At 51.6% G+C, this 17,860-nt stretch overlaps 1 protein-coding gene across 1 annotated transcript in view; it reads right to left on the bottom strand.

Annotated features, from left to right (window-relative positions):
* IMPA2 (inositol monophosphatase 2) overlaps positions 1-17,379 on the bottom strand; it is a 50,629-nt gene extending 33,250 nt beyond the window's left edge. Inside the window, exon 1 of the mRNA XM_003811702.5 lies at positions 17,074-17,379. Within this exon, the coding sequence (XP_003811750.1) occupies positions 17,074-17,169 (96 nt within the window). The 5' untranslated portion in view covers positions 17,170-17,379. The remainder of the gene's footprint in view (positions 1-17,073) is intronic.
* Positions 17,380-17,860: the final 481 nt, after the last annotated feature.

Consider the following 17,860-nt stretch of genomic DNA (forward strand, 5'->3'; position numbering starts at 1 on the left):
CTGGGTTTCTAGTGAGCCTTAATGACTCCACCATTATTCTTTTACAAGAAAAATTATTTCTCCATTACTTGAAATTATTTCAAAATTATTTTGTTGCACCTGTGAAACAATTTCTCTTCGAGTAAAAGAAAAACACAGGGGTTTTGAAAAGAGCATGAAACTTCCTCTGTAAGAACGGCCCAAAACAAGATCATGTTACACACCTGTGCCCTGTATAATCCCATGAATTCAAATTTAGGAGATTTCCATGTAAAGTAAAAGCTTATTTTCCCTAATTCACTTTATCTCATGAAATGGGATATGCCCTTGAATCTGATTGTAAGTGTTCCCACTGAGAAACCCGGGAGAGCTAAACTGTGTTTCAGGAACCATGGCCAGCTCTCACTGCGCTCTGGGCTGGAGCAGCATCAGCTGTCTGAGAGTTCATGCAAGGATCCACAGGGCTGAGCTCCGACACAGGCTCCGCAGCTGTGCAAGCTGCCAACACACTGGTCTAAACCCATCACAGCTATACATAGGAGCAAGGACTGGGATGGTCCCAAGAACCCCAGGAAAACCCAAACAGGAAGGGATAAAGAGTGGCTAATCAGTCCCTGGACAACTCCAGAGGGACCAGTTCTGGTCCAGCCCAGGCCTTTCTTCTCCTTTTTGTTTTGTTTTGTTTTGCTTTGTTTTGTTTTACAGACTGGGTCTCTCTGTCACCCAGGCCGAAGTGTGGTGTCACAATCACAGCTCACAGTAACCTCAAACCCCAGGGCTCAAGTGATCCTCCCACCTCAGCCTCCCCAATAGCTAGGACTACAGGCACGTGGTACTGCACCCAGCTCATTTTTTATTTTTTGAAGAGACAGGGTCTTGCTATGCTAGCCAGGCAGATCTCAAACTCCTGGGCTCAAGCGATCCTCCCACCGCTGCCTCCAAAAGTGCTGGGATAACAGGCGTAAGCCACCGCGCCCAGCTCTTGCCCATTTCTGTCTGTCTTAACAACTTGGTGTCTCCCTCATCATGATGACAAAGTCAGGGCACCTAAAAACGAACTCAGAGCCTTCTTCCTAAACTAGCTACATCCCAGAATCCTGTATTTCTCTCAAAAGGACCATCAATTGGCCAGGTGCCCGGACGTGACATCCATCACGTCTTCTGATAAGCACACACCAAGGACCCGCTCATGCCAGGCCCTGTGCTGCCAGAAGAAGCACACGGGGAATTCTACAGAACAGGCAGGAGCCCCCGAAACTCAGCCTCCCATGTGCTCCTCCCCATACGGGGCTGCCTGCTCTTCTCACTGCCTACATCCCAGAGCTGGCCCATGCTGTACTGAGCCAAGGCAGTTTTTGTTTTAATCTTGGTTGCAAAAAAAACAGATATATGTTATAGAAAATTCAGAATGTGATAGGTCATACCAAAAAAAGCATACAGCATCCACATAGCCACGTCCACTGGGTAGCCATAACTCCAGGACTTCATATTCCTATGACAGCCTCCAGCTCCTACCGCCCAGGCCCTGCCTCTGGCCAGGGTTTCCTAGTTCCTGCTCATTGCCACCAGGTCAATTTTCTCAAATCACCAATTTGCACACAGCACTCTCAACAAATCAAGCTCCACAGGCCTTGTCTGTGAATCTCACACTCCTCACATGTGGCTCCCGTAGCACCTGCCCATGGTCCAGGACCCTCAACCCTGAGTTGGCCAGACAGGCCTTCGGCACAAAGCTTGTCTCATGTATGGCCACGGTGATTCCTGATGTGTGTGTGTCTCTGTTGTGTACCTGTAAGTGTGTGTTCATGTGGTATGGGGGGAGTCAGGGTGTGTGTCTCTGTGTGTATCTCTGAGTGTGTGTGTGTGTGTTGCTGTGGTGTGAGAGGATGCAGGGTGTGTCTGTATGTCTATCTCTGGGTGTGTGTGTATCGGTGTGGTGTGGGAAGATGCAGGGTATGTGTGTCTCTGTGTGTATCTCTGGGTGTGTATGGATTTCTGGGTGTGTGTGTGTGTTGGTGTGGTGTGGGGTTGTGGGGAGTGTGTGCATAGAGCTGGGGTGAGAAAGGCAGCCTAACCAGGGGACACAGCCCCAGAGAGGATATGGCAGCAGAGCCTCTGGGATCTCGAGGAAGGGCAGACTGTGCTGCATAGGTCTGACTGGGGTCTGAGAGCTGCATTTCTGGCAAGCTCTATGGTGATCCTGATGCAGGGGTGCTCACTTCAGTAGCATGGAGCTACAGCAGAGTCTCAAACTCCCACGTGAAGAGAGCCACTAGGAGACCAGGATGTTCCACCTCAGAGGGTGGGGTGGGCAGGTGGTGGTGGGTTCTGAACCCAGGACCACCACCTGAGAAGACAGTGGCTTTACTTCATGCTTGTGGCATCCCCACATGGGGAGCAGCCGTAAAGCTACCTGCAAGGGTGGCTGGTATTCCACCTGTCCACCCTTGCAGCCTCTACGCAGCAGCTGGATGGGGAATTTTCAGACACCAATTACATCACATCACTTTACTGCAGAAAATGATCCAATGGCTTCCCGCTGCTCACAGAACACATCCCAAACCCCAGGGCCCTTGGGAAACTCCAAATCCCAAATCCCAGGGCGAGCCCTTCACAGCTCACCTCCAGGTCAGCCCCAAGTTGCTCTCCTGCTGTGCTCTGGGGTTTTCTCACTGATCCTAACCAAATCTGTTTCTGCCCCCAAGGACTTCCTGTTTTCTGATCCTTCTACAACTTATCATATCCCATCTGAAACCATCCTTCCTGTCAGTTTTGTTTTTGACTGTCTCTCCCAGGCAGGAGCTCAGAGGGCAGAGCTCTTTCTACTTCCCTTCGTCCTTCCTGTCTGTTTTGTTGTTGACTGTTTGTCTCTCCCAGGCAGAGGCTTCTGAGGGCAGAGCTCTTTCTGCTTCCCTTCTGTACCCCTAGCATCAGGAATGCTCCCTGGCATTCAGCAGATACACATACAGCAGGTACACAGAGTTCTTTGAAAGAATGAATAAAACACACATTGGGCTGCTTGAATAGACTGTAACATTTTTCCAAACGGGAACACTAGTGTCTGTGTGAGTGCTGACCACCCAGGTCCTTCTGTCTGGCTGTTTTTCTGGTTGCCCTGTTGAAAAGATCCAGTGCTTCCATCCACAAGTCCCACCTCCTGGAGCTAGACCAGATCTGCTTTCTGCACTCAGACCCACTCTCCCGGCACAGCCAGACGCACTTCCTAAAACACTTCCTAAAACATGGTCACGGTGACCATGCGTCTCCCCAGCAGAGCACTTGGTGGCGCCCTGTCACTATGTGGATAAAGTCAAAACCCCTGAAGGGAGCATACAATAGCTTCCAGATTTGCCCTTGTAGCAGAGACCGTTTGACCCCAACCGTCCAGTCTCCCCTTCTTCCTTTTAGGAACAGAACCTCCAAGTTGGAGCAAGCACAGAGCTGCCTCGCAATCTGCACGCCACGCGGATACGTGTGGCCTCAGCACCAAGTTCTGCCCCAGAGGATGGGACTGGAAGCAAGACCTGCAACTTCCGAGTCACATCCTCAAAAGGATACTGCCTTGCACTTCCTCGTGTCCCATTCCCCCTCGCCACAGGCTACAAAGTAGGTGTGGTGCTGCCCATGCAGGAAGAAACACCTCGGAGCAATGAGGGAGGACAAAGCTGGGTCCCTGGATGACTTTGTGGAGCAGACCACCCCACCCCATACCTCTTACTAACTAGACTTCCCCTGCTCCTCTTACTGGCCTCTGTGAAGAAACCAAACAAACCATCAACTCAGCAGCTGCGGGCCTTTCCCGACCCCTTTCTCAGCTCCCCTCCCCTCCCCTCCGAGCTCTGAGAATGCCATGGCCCTGTCACATGGAATCATTAACCCTGGAGTCTCCTGATGGAACCGCCTCAGCCAGCCCACTGTCCTCCTCCTTCATGACTCAGTTCAAACATCACCTTCCACACGAGGAGCCTCCAGCTTCTGCGGGCAGAGGGGCACTCACCCAACTGTGACTACAGCACTTACACAAGCCACCAACTGGCACCCACAGCACTTATCACTCCATGTGTCTGCTCAACCAGCCTGGGTAAGGAACCGTACCCTCTCTGTCTCTGTCCACCTCCAACAGGCCATGGTGCACCCTGCATGGGGGCTGCCTCATGGGGGTCTCCAGGAACACCTGCTGAGTGAATACATAAAGAGTCCTTGGCTGCTGCAAACTGAGCTCACAGTTAACTAAATGCTAGAAGATTTTGTAATATGTCCTTTTGTGTCACCTTATCTAAGCTCACTGGTATTTATACACTCAGTTTTCCACATTCAAAACATACACAGCTGTGTGTGTGGAGGAGGCGGGTGCTGGGGGCCCTTGGGGCAGCTTGGAGAATGCTGCAATCTGGGTGTGTCTGCCAGGAAAACAGGGCCGAGTCATGGGTTACAGAGTGGGAAGAGTGGATTCAGAGGCAGGATGCTGTGTTGTGTTATGCTCTGTTGTTATTTTTCTCTTGAGACAGGGTCTCTCTCTGTTGCCCCAGATGGAGTGCAGTAGCGCAATCTTGGCTCACTGTAGTCTTGACCTCCTGAACTCAAGCAATCCTCCCGCCTCAGCCTCCCCAGTAGCTGCAACTACAAGCACGCACCACCACACCCGGATCATTTTTATTTTTATTTTGTAGAGCTGAGGTCTCACAATATTGCCAAGGCTGGTCTCAAACTCCGGGCCTCAAGTGATCCTCCCGCCTTGGCCTCCCAAAGTGCTGGGATTAAGACGTGAGCCACTACACCTAGCCTTCATAATCTTTTAAAATATTAACTGTTTTCTGCTTTTATTAATATTTATTATTGCAGTTTCTCTGATGACTTTCTTTGTGAGTGTGTCATAAGGAAGGCCATGGGGCTCGAACATGCCTGTACCTCCTACCGGCAGGGCAGGTGACCCTGTGGCCAGCCTCTTCCACTAGACCTGGCCTCACAATCGGGCTGCTGTCTTGCGTCAGGTGTGCAAGGCCCTTCACACCCAGCCAGTGCAGCATGCCCCATGCCAGGCTCAAGCCCCCTCGAGTGTCCTCCCTCCTGTACCTCCATGTCTTTGGACACGATCCCTTGTGCCTGCAATGACATCCCTGGCCACCTCCTGCCTGTCTGTGCTCTCAGCCTCCATCTACTCCAGCACAGCTGCTCCAGGAGGTCGCCCGTGTGGCCGTCCGCCCACTGCCCTGGCTGAGGCCCCTCTTCCTGGGTCAGCTACCGCAGAGCCCACTGTACTTGGTCACTGCCCTGTCCCCTCCACTGGGCCATGCACTCCTCCAGGTTGGGAGCTCTGCATTTCATCCCAGTAGCTCCAGGAACTACCCTCACCCCGGCAGGGTGCTGATGCCAGCGACATGCACCCATATACACCAGATAGGGCTCTATCAGGTGTACTCGGGGGCCTTGCACACATGGGGGCTGCGCCAGCTAGCTTCCTTCAGTCACCAACACACAATGACACTAAGCTAACCTAAAAAAAGTCAGAAGCCTTGTCCTGTAGCTCTTCATGAAGATGGGTATGAAAAATTCCCTTCCAGGATGTAATTCTTGTTTTCAGCAGTTTCATAACATCAGTGGGAGTAGAGAGGGATAAAGTACACTCCAGAATCAGACAGCTCTAAATTCAAATTCTATATGGCTTCTCATGGCCTTCATTTCCTCTTCTGTAATAACAGTATATCTAACACATTGGGTTGTTTTAGGAATCACATGAGGTATTGTATGAAAAGGTCTTAGTCCACAAACTTATTTACACATAGAACCTCACCAGTATCAGTTGTGAGAACATGTATCTGAGAAAATCTAATGACTTTCTCAGCTAATTTTTGTACTGTTACAAAAAATAAGAACCTACCGTACATACAATGCACAAGTTGCAAACAGGATGCTAAAATACTAGGTTAAGAAAAGTTTAATTCACGAATTGTCCTATGCTAAGAGAAAAGGTGAGGAAAAGTGCTGTATTTCTAAAATCAGTAAGCGAGACTCAAACAGCCCTGCCCTTTAGCCAGGATCACGTCCACAGGGCGAGGGAGCACATGGGGTTGCCAGGTAAGTTCCCGCTGAACCCCTTTACCACGGCTATTTTCCCTCAGTCTTAGAGATTTTAAACACTCTCACTCCACCAGCAATGAGTTAGGTATCCTGGTTTTTAATTAATGTTTTTCAGCTACTCGCTAACTAAGCATGCACTTCACAGACCCCCCTGGCTCGGGTCTCTCCTTCCAGTAGCATTCTGTTAATGTATAACATATAAAATATGGGCCTGAAGTCACTGAAGCCTGAATTTCAAATCTAAAAGGAAAGGTCACCATCAACTCCAGCTTCAGAGACATCCTAGGCTAACATATTCATGGAGACGTCCAACTATCTTTCCTGTCTCACCCCATCTTGTTCTTGTGCTCCTGTCCCCATCCGACCTTTATGCCAGTCACTGCAGGGCAGCTGGCATGCTCTGGAACCCAGGCCCTGTGCATCATCCACAGAGCGGCACGCCGGAGCCTTGCCAAAGTGCGGTTTCAATAGGAGATGTGTCTTTCCCTCTGTCAGGTCAGGAAGATGTGGCCACTGGAGGTGTGCACCTGACAACACGCCCCATGTTTATGCTTCCAGATTTACTGCAACACAAGTGAATGTGTTGTGATGGTTAATTTTATGTGTCAACTTGACTGAGCTATGTGGAGCGCAGATACTTGGTCAGACATTGTTCTGGACTAGGCGTGGTGGCTCCTGCCTGTAATCCCAGCACTGGGAGGCCGAGGCAGGCAGATCACCTGAAGTCAGGAGTTTGAGACCAGCCTGGCCAACATGGGGAAACCCTGTCTCTACTAAAAATACAAAAATTAGCTGGGTGTGCCGGCACACGCCTATAATCCCAGCTACTCAGAGGGCTGAGGTAGGAGAAACGCGTGAGCCCAGGAGGTGGAGGTTGCGGTGAGCCAAGATTACACCACTGCACTCCATCCTGGGAGACAGAGCAAGGCTCCATCTCAAAAAAAAAAAAATTGTTCTGGGTGTTTCTGCGAGGGCATCAGCATCTTAATCAGGAAAGTAGATCCCTCTCCTTCCTGTGGGCGGGCCTTGTCCAACAGCTGAGGGCCCAAACAGAATGAAAAGGCTGACCCTCCCCCAAGTAAGAGGGTGTTCTCGGCAAATGGCCTTGGGACTCTGTCCACATGAACAACTCTTCCTGCCCTATGGCCTTCAAACTGGAACATCAGCTGTCTCTCCGCGTCTCCAGCTGCCAGCCCACCCTGCAGACTGGACCCACCCACCTCCTGCCGGTCCTGTTTCTCTGAAGAACCTGATACGTGTGACAATCAATAAAACCTAACAGTTCATCAGGTACCCAGGTAATAACACGCCTATCACATGGTGTCATGTGGCACATGTGGTCAGCAGTTCACAGCTGTTGATGCGTCACAAATCTCTGTACAACCTCAACCCTGGGAGGAAGAGGAGGAGCTGGTCCAAGCAGACATGGCTCCCAGGCCAGCCCACCTCAGGCTCTCGAATCCTCAACGCCTCCTTTAGTCTCGTGGCTATTTTTCCCCTCACCTTGATCTCTAGTCGCCCTCCGCCCTGACAAGGCACTGGCACCTTCCATACCAATGCCAGCAGCCACCCGTCACCCACATCCCAGCTGCATTCCCTGTGTTCCAGGGCCCGTGGCCTGTGACCCCTGCCTCCCCTCGTGGCTTTCCTCCTATTTCCCCACCATTCTGCGGCTCATTTCCCTCCCACTATTCCTTGAAAGTGGGTGTGCAAGCCCTCGGACCTGCTTTCAGCAGCTGAGCTTCCTGGAGATGGCCTCCACCTCACACCCTGCCCAGCTCCACGGCCTGAGCTCAAGCTTACAGAGCGCTTCTTCTGCCCCGTGCTGTTCTGAGCAGTTCACATGTACATTTATTCCACACAATAACTCTGAGGACAGCAAAAATTATTCTCCATGTTAAAGATGAGGAAACGGAGGCACAAAGAAATGGAGAAAGTTGCCCAAGGCCCTGCAGCTGTAAGGTACAGGGAAGGGGTTCCCAGCACCACAGTCCAAGTCCACCATCGCTAAACAGAGCCGACCCCACGGCTGGAGCCGTCACAATTGATTACTTCCTAATCCCTCTCCAGCTCACATTTCTCTCAAAAGCAATGAGAGCCAGCCAGCTGCATGAGCCAGAAACCCAGAAGTCCTTTATTCCTATGTCTCCTTCAATGTACGACTCATCAAGTCCACCCCAACTCACAGCCCCCAAGGGCCACACCCCATCAGTTCGAGCAGGACACCCACCTGCAACTCTGCCCTCCACACGGGGCCCCCAAGTCCTGAACTCTCCCACCTCAAACTTCAGCCAAAGTGCATTTCTTGGAGGTCCTTGGTGCTGTGTTCTCCTTTGCCCCTTCTGCTTTCATCTTCTCTATTGGCCCCGACCCCTCCTCTTCTCTCTCCCCTCCCCAAGCCCATCACCTAACTTTCCTAGCTGACTCCTGCTTTTCTTTCTAAAGACACACTCAGCTGTGACTTCTTCCAGGAAGCTGTCCACATCCCAGGTGCTGGGATGGCCTCCCAGTCCCCCTGCACACTGCAGTGACTGGCCAGGTCTGCACCTCCTCCAACTCTCACATGAGAGGTGAGCCCAGGGGCAGGGCGCCAGTCTGCAGAAGGCCTCCTGCAGCGCTCATGGCAGGCTAGGGCAGAGCTGGGACAACGGACACAGGATCCTGAGACTGGCTCAGCCTAGAGACCAAAGCCTTCCCTCACTCCCACAGAAGAGAGAAGACGCAAACCAGGCTCCAGGCTCCTGTCTCCACTGGGCCCAGGAGGAGGCCAGGAGAGAGGGAGGGGCCTAGACTCCGGAACTCCCCTCTCCTTCTCAATGTCTCAGCTCCCCATGCCTTTGAGCTCCTGCCTTCCTCCACCCCTAAAGCTTGGGCAGGGGGCCTGTATCTCACTAGCAGCCTCTCCATCCTCTGGCTGAGTGATTTCACCCACCCTCCCGCTCCAAACTCCAAAGACAGTAATCTCCCCTGGGCAGCGCTTCATTGGGGTGAGCAAGTGACAATCTCAGGGCCACAGAGTCCAGGACTCACTCTCCCCGTGGGGATGAGCCATCTACCAGCCTCTCCTTAAGGGGGCACAGGTGGGACCTCACTGGCACCCTGGAGTGCCAAGGGCTGGGATGAGGCTGCCCAGAGGCAAGGGCAGTGCCTTCTGCCCTCCCCCTTCTTCTCAGACAGCTTTTGTTAGCAAAATGGGTAGGAAATGACAGGGACCTCTCAGATAGGGTCAGGAGCAGTGAGCCTCGGACCCTTGGAGACCATGTGCCGACCCCCACCCCACCAAAGGGACAGCTGCTACTCTGTGCCTGCCAGCTGCTGTCTCACAGGAATTTTGTCTCTGCTGATGTTTGAAATGTTGGCGAGTTTTCGAATTTCTCATGTAGGCTGACCCCACCCTGCAGAGCTAAGCAAACATTGCAGGCGTGGACCAGACGAGGCAGGAGCTGGAGGCCATCACCACCGCCTCCTCTCCCCCTCCTGCCTCCCCTTCCTCCAGCCACAGGTGCGCTCAGCCCAGGCAGGAAGAGCGGGGAAGCCTTTTCTGGAGAAATGAACCACTTCAGAAATGACCTCCACAAACTGGCATTTGTGAGGCTCCCAAGGAGGAAAATGGGAGCCTGACCTGAGCTCATCCGACGGCAAAGCCCATCAGTGGCCAAGCCTGCTCTCCTCCTGTCCGGGACATGGCCCTAAACACCATCTCCAGGAATATGACTTCCACACTGCATCTCTGCCGTCAGCTTGGGTGCAAATCCAACATCTCCACTTAGTGAAACCCTGTCTCTACAAAAAATTAAAAAATACATATTATCCAGGCATGGTGACACATGCCTGTAGTCCCAGCTACTCAGGAGGCTGAGGTGGGAGAATCACTTCAGCCCAGGAGGTAGAAGCTGTGATTGCACCACTGCACTCCAGCCAGGGAAACAAAGCGATACCCTGTCTCAAAAACATAAAATAAGAAATCTACTGGCAATTCGAGCTTAACCTGCGCAGAAGAGAACACTCGACTCTCAGCTCCAAACCTGTTCCTCCTGCAGTTTTGCCATCTCGGAAAGTGGCAAATCCATTCAACCAGCTTTTCAGGCCTAAACCCCTGAAGTCACCCTTGGCTCCTCTCTTTCTCTCACACCCCACATCCAACTCAGAGGCAAACCCTGTCACCTCAGCCTCCAAAGTGAATCTTCTTCACCACCTTCTTCACTGCACCCCAGTCAAATCCACCCTCATTTCTCACGTGGCTTCCTATCAGATACCTGATTCTGGTCCCCCTACTGTCCCACACAGGACCTCATGCAGCAGCCAGGGTGGTCCCCTATATAGAGTCCTATAAAGCCCCACACAAGACTCTGCCCTAAACCTCCCCTCACATTCAGAGTAAAAAGGCTAAAGTCCTTTCCTGAGTTGTTCAATGATTCTTTGTTGGATGAATAAATTTATAATCAATGTGTTATTACCATCATTTAAAAAGCAAATAATATCAAAGAAGCCAATAAACAGCTGGGCACAGTGGCTCACGCCTGTAATCCCAGCACTTTGGGAGGCCAAGGTGGGTGGATCACATGAGGTCAGGAGTTTGAGACTGGCCTGGCCAACATGGTGAAACCCCATCTCTACTAAAAATACAAAAATTAGCCAGGCGTGGTGGCACATGCCTGTAATCCCAGCTACTCGGGAGGCTAAGGCAGGAGAATTGCTTGAGCCCGGGAAGCGGAGGTTGCAGTGAGCTGAGATCGCACCACTGGACTCCAGCCTGGGCGACAGAGCAAGACTCTGTCACAAAAAAAAAAAAAAAGCCAATAAACATGTGCATTTAACTTCATTAATTATCTAAGAAACGCAAATTAAAACTACAATAAAATACCACCTCAAGCCCATCAGAATGGCTACAATATAAAAGACAGACCATACCACGTGTTGTGGAAGACGTGGGGAAATGGGAACCCTCACACACTGCAGGGTGGAGTGTAACTTGGTACATCCTCTTTAGAGAACTACTTGGCAGAATTTACATTCCCAATGACACAGCGATTCTACTCCTACTATTAATAAATCCCCAACAGAAATGCACACATAATCAAAAGACATGTGCAAGAAAGTTCACAGCAACGTTACCCGTATTAACTCCAAACTGGACATTATCCAGTTTGCTCAAGAGTTGAATGAGGCCAGGCGCAGTGGCTCGTGCCTGTAATCCCAGCACTTTGGGAGGCCAAGGCGGGTGGACCACTTGAGGTCAGGAGTTCTAGATCAGCCTGGCCAATATGGTGAAACGCCGTCTCTACTAAAAATACAAAAATTAGCCAGGCATGGTGGCGCATGCCTGTAGACCCTATTCAGGAGGCTGAGGCAGGAGAATCACTTGAACTCGGGAGGCGGAGGTTTTGATGAGCCAAGATCATGCCACTGCACTCCAGCCTGAGCGAGAGAGCTAGACGTCGTCTCAAAAAATAAAAATAAATAATAAATAAAACAGTTGAATGAATAGTGATGTACTCACATAATAAAATACCATGCAGCGGAAGTTCCCATTGTGCCACTCCAGACTAGCAGCATCTATGTCAGCTGGGAATGTTAGAAATGTATATTCTGGTGCCCACTCCAGACTTAGTGAATGAGAAACCCTGCGGTGGGACCCCATTTGCCTTAATAAGCCCTCTTGGGCTTCCAACACAGCCAAAGCTGGAGAAGCACTGCTCCACAGCAGCGACCCAAGGAGTGTGACCACACCAAGGAGATCACAAAAAATCCTGCTGGGAAGATGGATGGCACACAATAGGTATACAGAAAACTAGACAAATGCAAAGCAAAACAAAACATTATTTAACGAAAATACAAGTTGCATTAGAAAGAAAGGAATACACTGCCGGGCTGAACCATGAGTTACATCTGCACGGCCATCCGAACATGGACATGGACGCCCACGGAACCACACGGGCAGGGCCACTACACAGCGTAACACAGAATAATTCTGTCAACAATGAACAACTCAAGAAAGCATGACAGAAGCATATTACTTAGAAATGGGTGTAACTCTCAGAAAATTGAGAACAGGGACTCTGGACACAGGACAAGGGGTGAGGAGCGCGGGCCAGGTGCTGCTGTTCTTCATCATGTGCTTTCAGTGTTACTTCACTCATTAAATTCCCGGTGTGAATAACCAGCAAAAAGGAAAATCACAAATCAAAACAATACTGTGTTGGTAAAGCCAGATGGACAAGTGGGGACACGGGTCCAGAGTCCAACAATGTGCCTTCTGCCCTGAAGAGCCAGAGGTAGACAAAAGAGTATTCATATTCCAAGGACCCACTGTGTGGAGGGCACACCACCAGGCAAGGATAAATAAAGTCATGAGGAGTGCCAGCTCAGCAGGAGCAGGTGGGGCACTGGAAAGACAGGGAAGGCCACCTGAGAAGCGGTCCATGAAGGAAGGGGCTCAGGAGCCGGGCTCTGGAGACAGGGAATGGTTTGCATACTCCATAGGCCAGAAGAAAGGCAAGAAAATGCAACATGTGTTTTGCAAACACCAAGCAGAGAGACCAGATCTGGCCGGACAAGGGGACAACAGGCTCACTTCGCAAGGCCGGGCCTCGGGAAGCATAACCTGCAAGGGTGTGCAAGGCCAACTAGAGAAGGGGGAAGTCTGCGGTCCTGAGGTCAGTGCTGGGTTTTTCTTTTTCTGCTTTGTCCTGAGATTTTGTTACAAGTAAACAGAGATGAATTTCCTGTGAAGCTAATGACGCTTAAGCATCAAGGCCCCCCCTTGCCTGCAAGGGACCCTAACAAAGTGTTCACAAAGCCGTACACAAACCCCTTTTGTAATGGGCAAAAGTCAGCTGTTTTGACTGTAGATCTAACCTTGTGCCTTTCCACTTAAACTGTCCTTCCGTCAGACTTTGCATCAGGTGGCACTGGCATGGATACAGCCAGTGTGGGCTAAAGATAAGCTGAGTAGACGAACTAACTTTGCTTCAATAGGGTTTGCAGTCACATTTCTCTGTAAGTTACTGAGAGCCATCCAGTGTAGAAAGGGCTTCCAGGCATACTCCCCTGTCCATCACGCCGACCCACCTGGCATGGTGACAAAAACATACAGGACCAGAGGAGCACGTGAGGTGGACACAGGCACCGGCACTGAAAATGTGTGGATCACAAAAATAAACCAGATTTCAACTGCACAGAGCCAGGAGCAAGTCTGTGAAAAACAGACTCACTTACAACTAATGTATAAAAAAATTCATAGAAGGTTCTCAATTTGATGACATCCTAAAAATTTATAAGCCAATTGTTACCAGTAACAAGTTTGAAGCCTAAATTTTCTAAATTATCAGTAATAAATTTCAATCAGCCAAGCAACAGGAAATGCTGAATTTATCTTTCTATTCTCCCCATATAAAATATTACAAAATCATTGTCATTCAAAAGATGCAAACAGTACGAAGCCAGAAAAAGGGCAAAAAGTATTACGGAAGTATGAGAAGCAGTGAAAGAATTATTTTTGTGTATTTCGTGATATTTGCAGTATTTCTTAGCATCTTAGAAATTTATAGATGTGATTGTTCTTATTCTAAATAACTTTTATATCTAAGTTTGAATTTGTAATTTTGTATTTTTTTTTTTTTTTTTTTTTTTGAGACAGAGTTTCGCTCTCATCACCCAGGCTGGAGTGCAGTGGTGCAACCTAGGCTCACCACTGCATCCTCCACATCCCAGGTTCTAGGGATTCTCCTGCCTCAGCCTCCTTAGTAGCAGGGATTACAGGCGTGTGCCACCACGCTCGACTGATTTTTGTATTTTTTTTTTTTTTTGAGATGGAGTCTTGCTCTGTCGCTCAGGCTGGAGTGCAGTGGCACGATCTCTACTCACTGCAAACTCCGCCTCCCGGGTTCACGCCATTCTCCTGCCTCAGCCTCCCGAGTAGCTGGGACTACAGGCGCCCGCCACCACGCCCAGCTAATTTTTTGTATTTTTAGTAGAGACGAGGTTTCACCGTGTTAGCCAGGATGGTCTTGATCTCCTGACCTTGTGATCTGCCCGCCTCGGCCTCCCAAAGTGCTGGGATTACAGGCGTGAGCCACTGCGCCCGGCCACAATTTTTGTATTTTTAGTAGAGATGGGGTTTCACTATATTGGTCTCAAATTCCTGACCTCAGGTGATCCACAAGCCTCAGCCTCCCAAAGTGCTGGGATTACAGGCTTGAGCCACCACGTCTGGCAAATTTTGTATTTTCTTAAAGAGGGCCCCCTAAATTGTCTAAGTTTCTGGCCCAACAGAAGCTGGTTCAGCTCCACGGGGGGATTTGAAAGGCAGAGCTGTCTACAATACTTCTGTTCACACATCACACAAAAGATGACAACCATCCACATCAGTGAATTCTGTCATCTGTACTTGGGGTGGGGCTGTGGTCACTCCCTCCCCAAAAGCCCAACAGCCAGGGAGGAGGCTCCCGTCACAGTGTGGGTGGCTGGAACTAGGAGGGCAGGGATGATCCCCAGGGTCACGGAAGGAAGAGTGGCACAGAAGCATGGAGGGGGCAGGTGAGGGAATTGGGAGCCTGGGACAGGGAAGCCTGCCAGGACTGGGGCAGAGGGGAAATGGAAGCAGTTTCTCCAGGGCCACCTTGAGCGGAACCAGTGTCTAAGAGAGAAAGGACAGTGCACCTTTATCTCTTGGAAGGTCTCTCCTTCAGCTCCCTCACCTTTCCGCATCTAGAACACAGACTCCATCTCAGGGGCAGCTGAGAGCAGCGAACAACAGAGCGGTAGAATGCTGGGTGCTAGTGAAGGGTGAGCATCTGGGGCCCCTGTGACTTTGCCAACATGCTCTTCACTAAGGAGAACTCCAAAAGGATCACCACTCACGACCTTTACACCCCGAACCAGGTCATCTGGCTAAAGGATATGTTTTCTCCAGTCAGCCCCCGATTGCATTAGGAGACAATCTGTCCCTCTTTACACAGGTTCCGATGACCTTGTGTGGCTTCTGTTTGTCCCAGCAGCAGACCTTCAGGCCATTCCCTCAGCACTGCCCGGCAGGCAGGAAGCATCAGCATAATGCCTGAGGGGGAGCCCCAGCGGCCCGGGCTTCCTGACCAGACTCCTAATGGCAGCATCTTTATTGCAACCCTCTCCAGCGTTTAAAAAAAGCTTTTTTTGTTGTTGGCAAGTTGCAAAAACATAAAATATCTCTTAAGTTAAAAGTCATAGGAGCCTTAGAACTGTTCCTGTCTATTGCAAGCTCTTTATGCACATTTGTTAAATAATAACATAAAATTTTAAAATCTTCTGTTTCTTCAAGGATCTAAATTTGAAAACCACAGAAACTCCTAACTTAGCTCGCCAGGGTTTACACAGCAATGTCTGAATCCTAAGCTGGCTTTTCACTGCCTCAAGGAAGAAAAGTTTTACGGTAGAACCTAAAAGTTCCTAAATATCTGGCTGATGCTTGCTCTGGAAGGAAAGCTGGGAGGCAGGGAAGGATGGAAGGAGAACTCGTGTTCCATGCACACAGCAGCGCTGCTTTCCAGGAAGAACGCTTGCACTGAAGCTACAAGCTTCATCTGCCTTGCAGGAAGGTTTAGGGTCCTCCTTTTCCTACAGGAGGGAAAGGTCAAAGGGTGGAGTTTCACAACACTCTTTTAAATTCATTCATTCTTTACGGTCTGAGGCTTGGGTCCTTAAAACCACAAAGGGAAGGAAGGCCCTTCAACAAAAAATGAGTCTACTTAGTATTGCAGATTAATTTTTAAACAGGATTAGAGGATTTGCACCAAGGTAAAGCACTATCCACTTTATGACGACTCACTTCAAATTTAAGATTGATAACAGTCCGATTTTAACATCTAGGGAAACTGGTAGAGCATTTTCGGACTGTCAGACCTCAAAAAAGAAAACAAATGTTGTTTGAATATAAAAGGCCAATCTGCTCTCAGCACACCTCCTGTCTCTCAAATCCCCGAAAACAATCCCTTTTTTTTTTTTTTTTTTTTTTTGAGACGGAGTTTTGCTCTTGTTGCCCAGGCTGGTGTGCGATGGCGCGATCTCAGCTCACTGCAACCTCCGCCTCCCAGGTTCAAGTGATTCTCCTGCCTCAGCCTCCCAAATAGCTGGAACTAAGGCACGCGCCACCATGCCCAGCTAATTTTGTATTTTCAGTAGAGACGGGGTTTCACCATGTTGGTCAGGCTGGTCTCGAACTCCTGACCTCAAGTGGTCCACCCGCCTCGGCCTCCCAAAGTGCTGGGATTACAGGCGTGAGCCACTGCGCCGGGCCCACAACCACATCCTAAGAGACAAACATGGAGTAAGCCATCTTACAGTCCTGGGAGAACCAACACTCGCTTGCCTACCAGTACTGTCGGTGTGTCAGGCACTGCTAAAGGTACTGAGGAAAGTGGAAGGAACAATCACAAAAATGAAAAAGAGAAGAGAGGAACTGCACTCCATTTTAAACTCTGCTCGCTGGTTTTCGGTAGCTCTGCGGCTCGGTTTTCATCCTTCCGGGCAGTGTAACAAGTTCCTCCTGAACTCTGAGTCCGTGGCCGTCGCGGAGCTGAGCCACTTTCAGGGTGTGGGTCAAAGTTTGGGTTGAGGATGCTGCAGCCAGGACAATCAAACGGCAGCCCAGCCAGATCCCCACGCGGCTGGGGCTTAGCCCCGGGCTTCCTACCGCGAGCTGAATCCATTCATAGGTCCTTAAAAATCAACAGCCCCGTACGCTAGCCCTGGAGAGATTTCTACATTCTGACCACTCACTCAAACGCAAAGGTCACGTTAGCAGCTGAACTCCAAAGCAGAGGGGCTCGCCGCCAGGGCTCCGGGGGTTGGAGAAGGGCGCGGGAGGTGTGTCCAGGACACCAGCACAAAGGCTCCTTTCACCGCTCCGCGCCCCGCGCCCTCGGGTGCGGACCCTGGGCGCCCGCCGGCTGCGCGCCAGGACCCCGCTACTCCAGGCGGCTCCCAAGGCCCACGAGCTTCTGCTCCGCCCGGAGTTCCGAGCCCAGCCGTGGCGCTCACCTGTCCTGCCCGCAGCGCCAGCTGCACGGCCGCCTGGAAGCACTCCTCCCAGGGGCCGGCCGCCGGCGCCGCCTGGTCCTCGCCGCTCGGCTTCATCGCGGCCTCGCCGGGCCCCTCCACCTCCAGCCCCCCTCGGCCGGACTCCGGCTCCCACCGGATCCCGCCGTCCCGCCGCCAGGCTCCACACTCCCTGTGCCTGCTCCCGCAGCTCTGCACCTAGTCCGCCGCCCGTCCCACACCTGCGCTGGCGGGAAGGGCAGCCAGCGGGCCGCGGGAGCCGCGCGTCCTGCTTTCCGCTCCCCGCCCTCCGCCCCGCCCCGTGCCGAGCCCGGCCCAGCTCCCCGCCCCGCTCCCCGCCCAGCTCCCTGCTCCCGCGTCCGGCCCCGCTCTGCATTCCCCACCCCGCCCCTCGCAGAGCTCGGCCCCGCCCATTCCCCCCTCTTCCCCGCCCCTTGACGCTCCCGGCCCCGCCCCGCACCCGTTGCTGCTCCTGACCTCTTCCCGCGCCGTGCCCGGCCCGGTCCTGCACCGCCCCTCCCGCTCCCGGCTGCGCCCCATACCTGGCCCCGCCCCTCTGGGCTAGCCCTGAACACAAATCAGTGCCGAGCCTCGTCCCTCTCCGCTCCGCGTTTTACCTCCAGCCCCGCCCCTGTGGTGCAGCATCACCCTCCCCGCTCGGGGCGGACCCAACCCTGCTCCGCCGTGCCCCGCCCCGCAGCGCGCGGAGCGGGCTCCAAGTCCAACTCCTCTGAGCCTCGAGCCCCGCCTCCCTCAAGTTGAGCCCGGC

Source organism: Pan paniscus, chromosome 17 (genome assembly GCF_029289425.2).
Source record: "Pan paniscus chromosome 17, NHGRI_mPanPan1-v2.0_pri, whole genome shotgun sequence".
In the NCBI taxonomy this organism is placed as follows: Eukaryota; Metazoa; Chordata; class Mammalia; order Primates; family Hominidae; genus Pan; species Pan paniscus.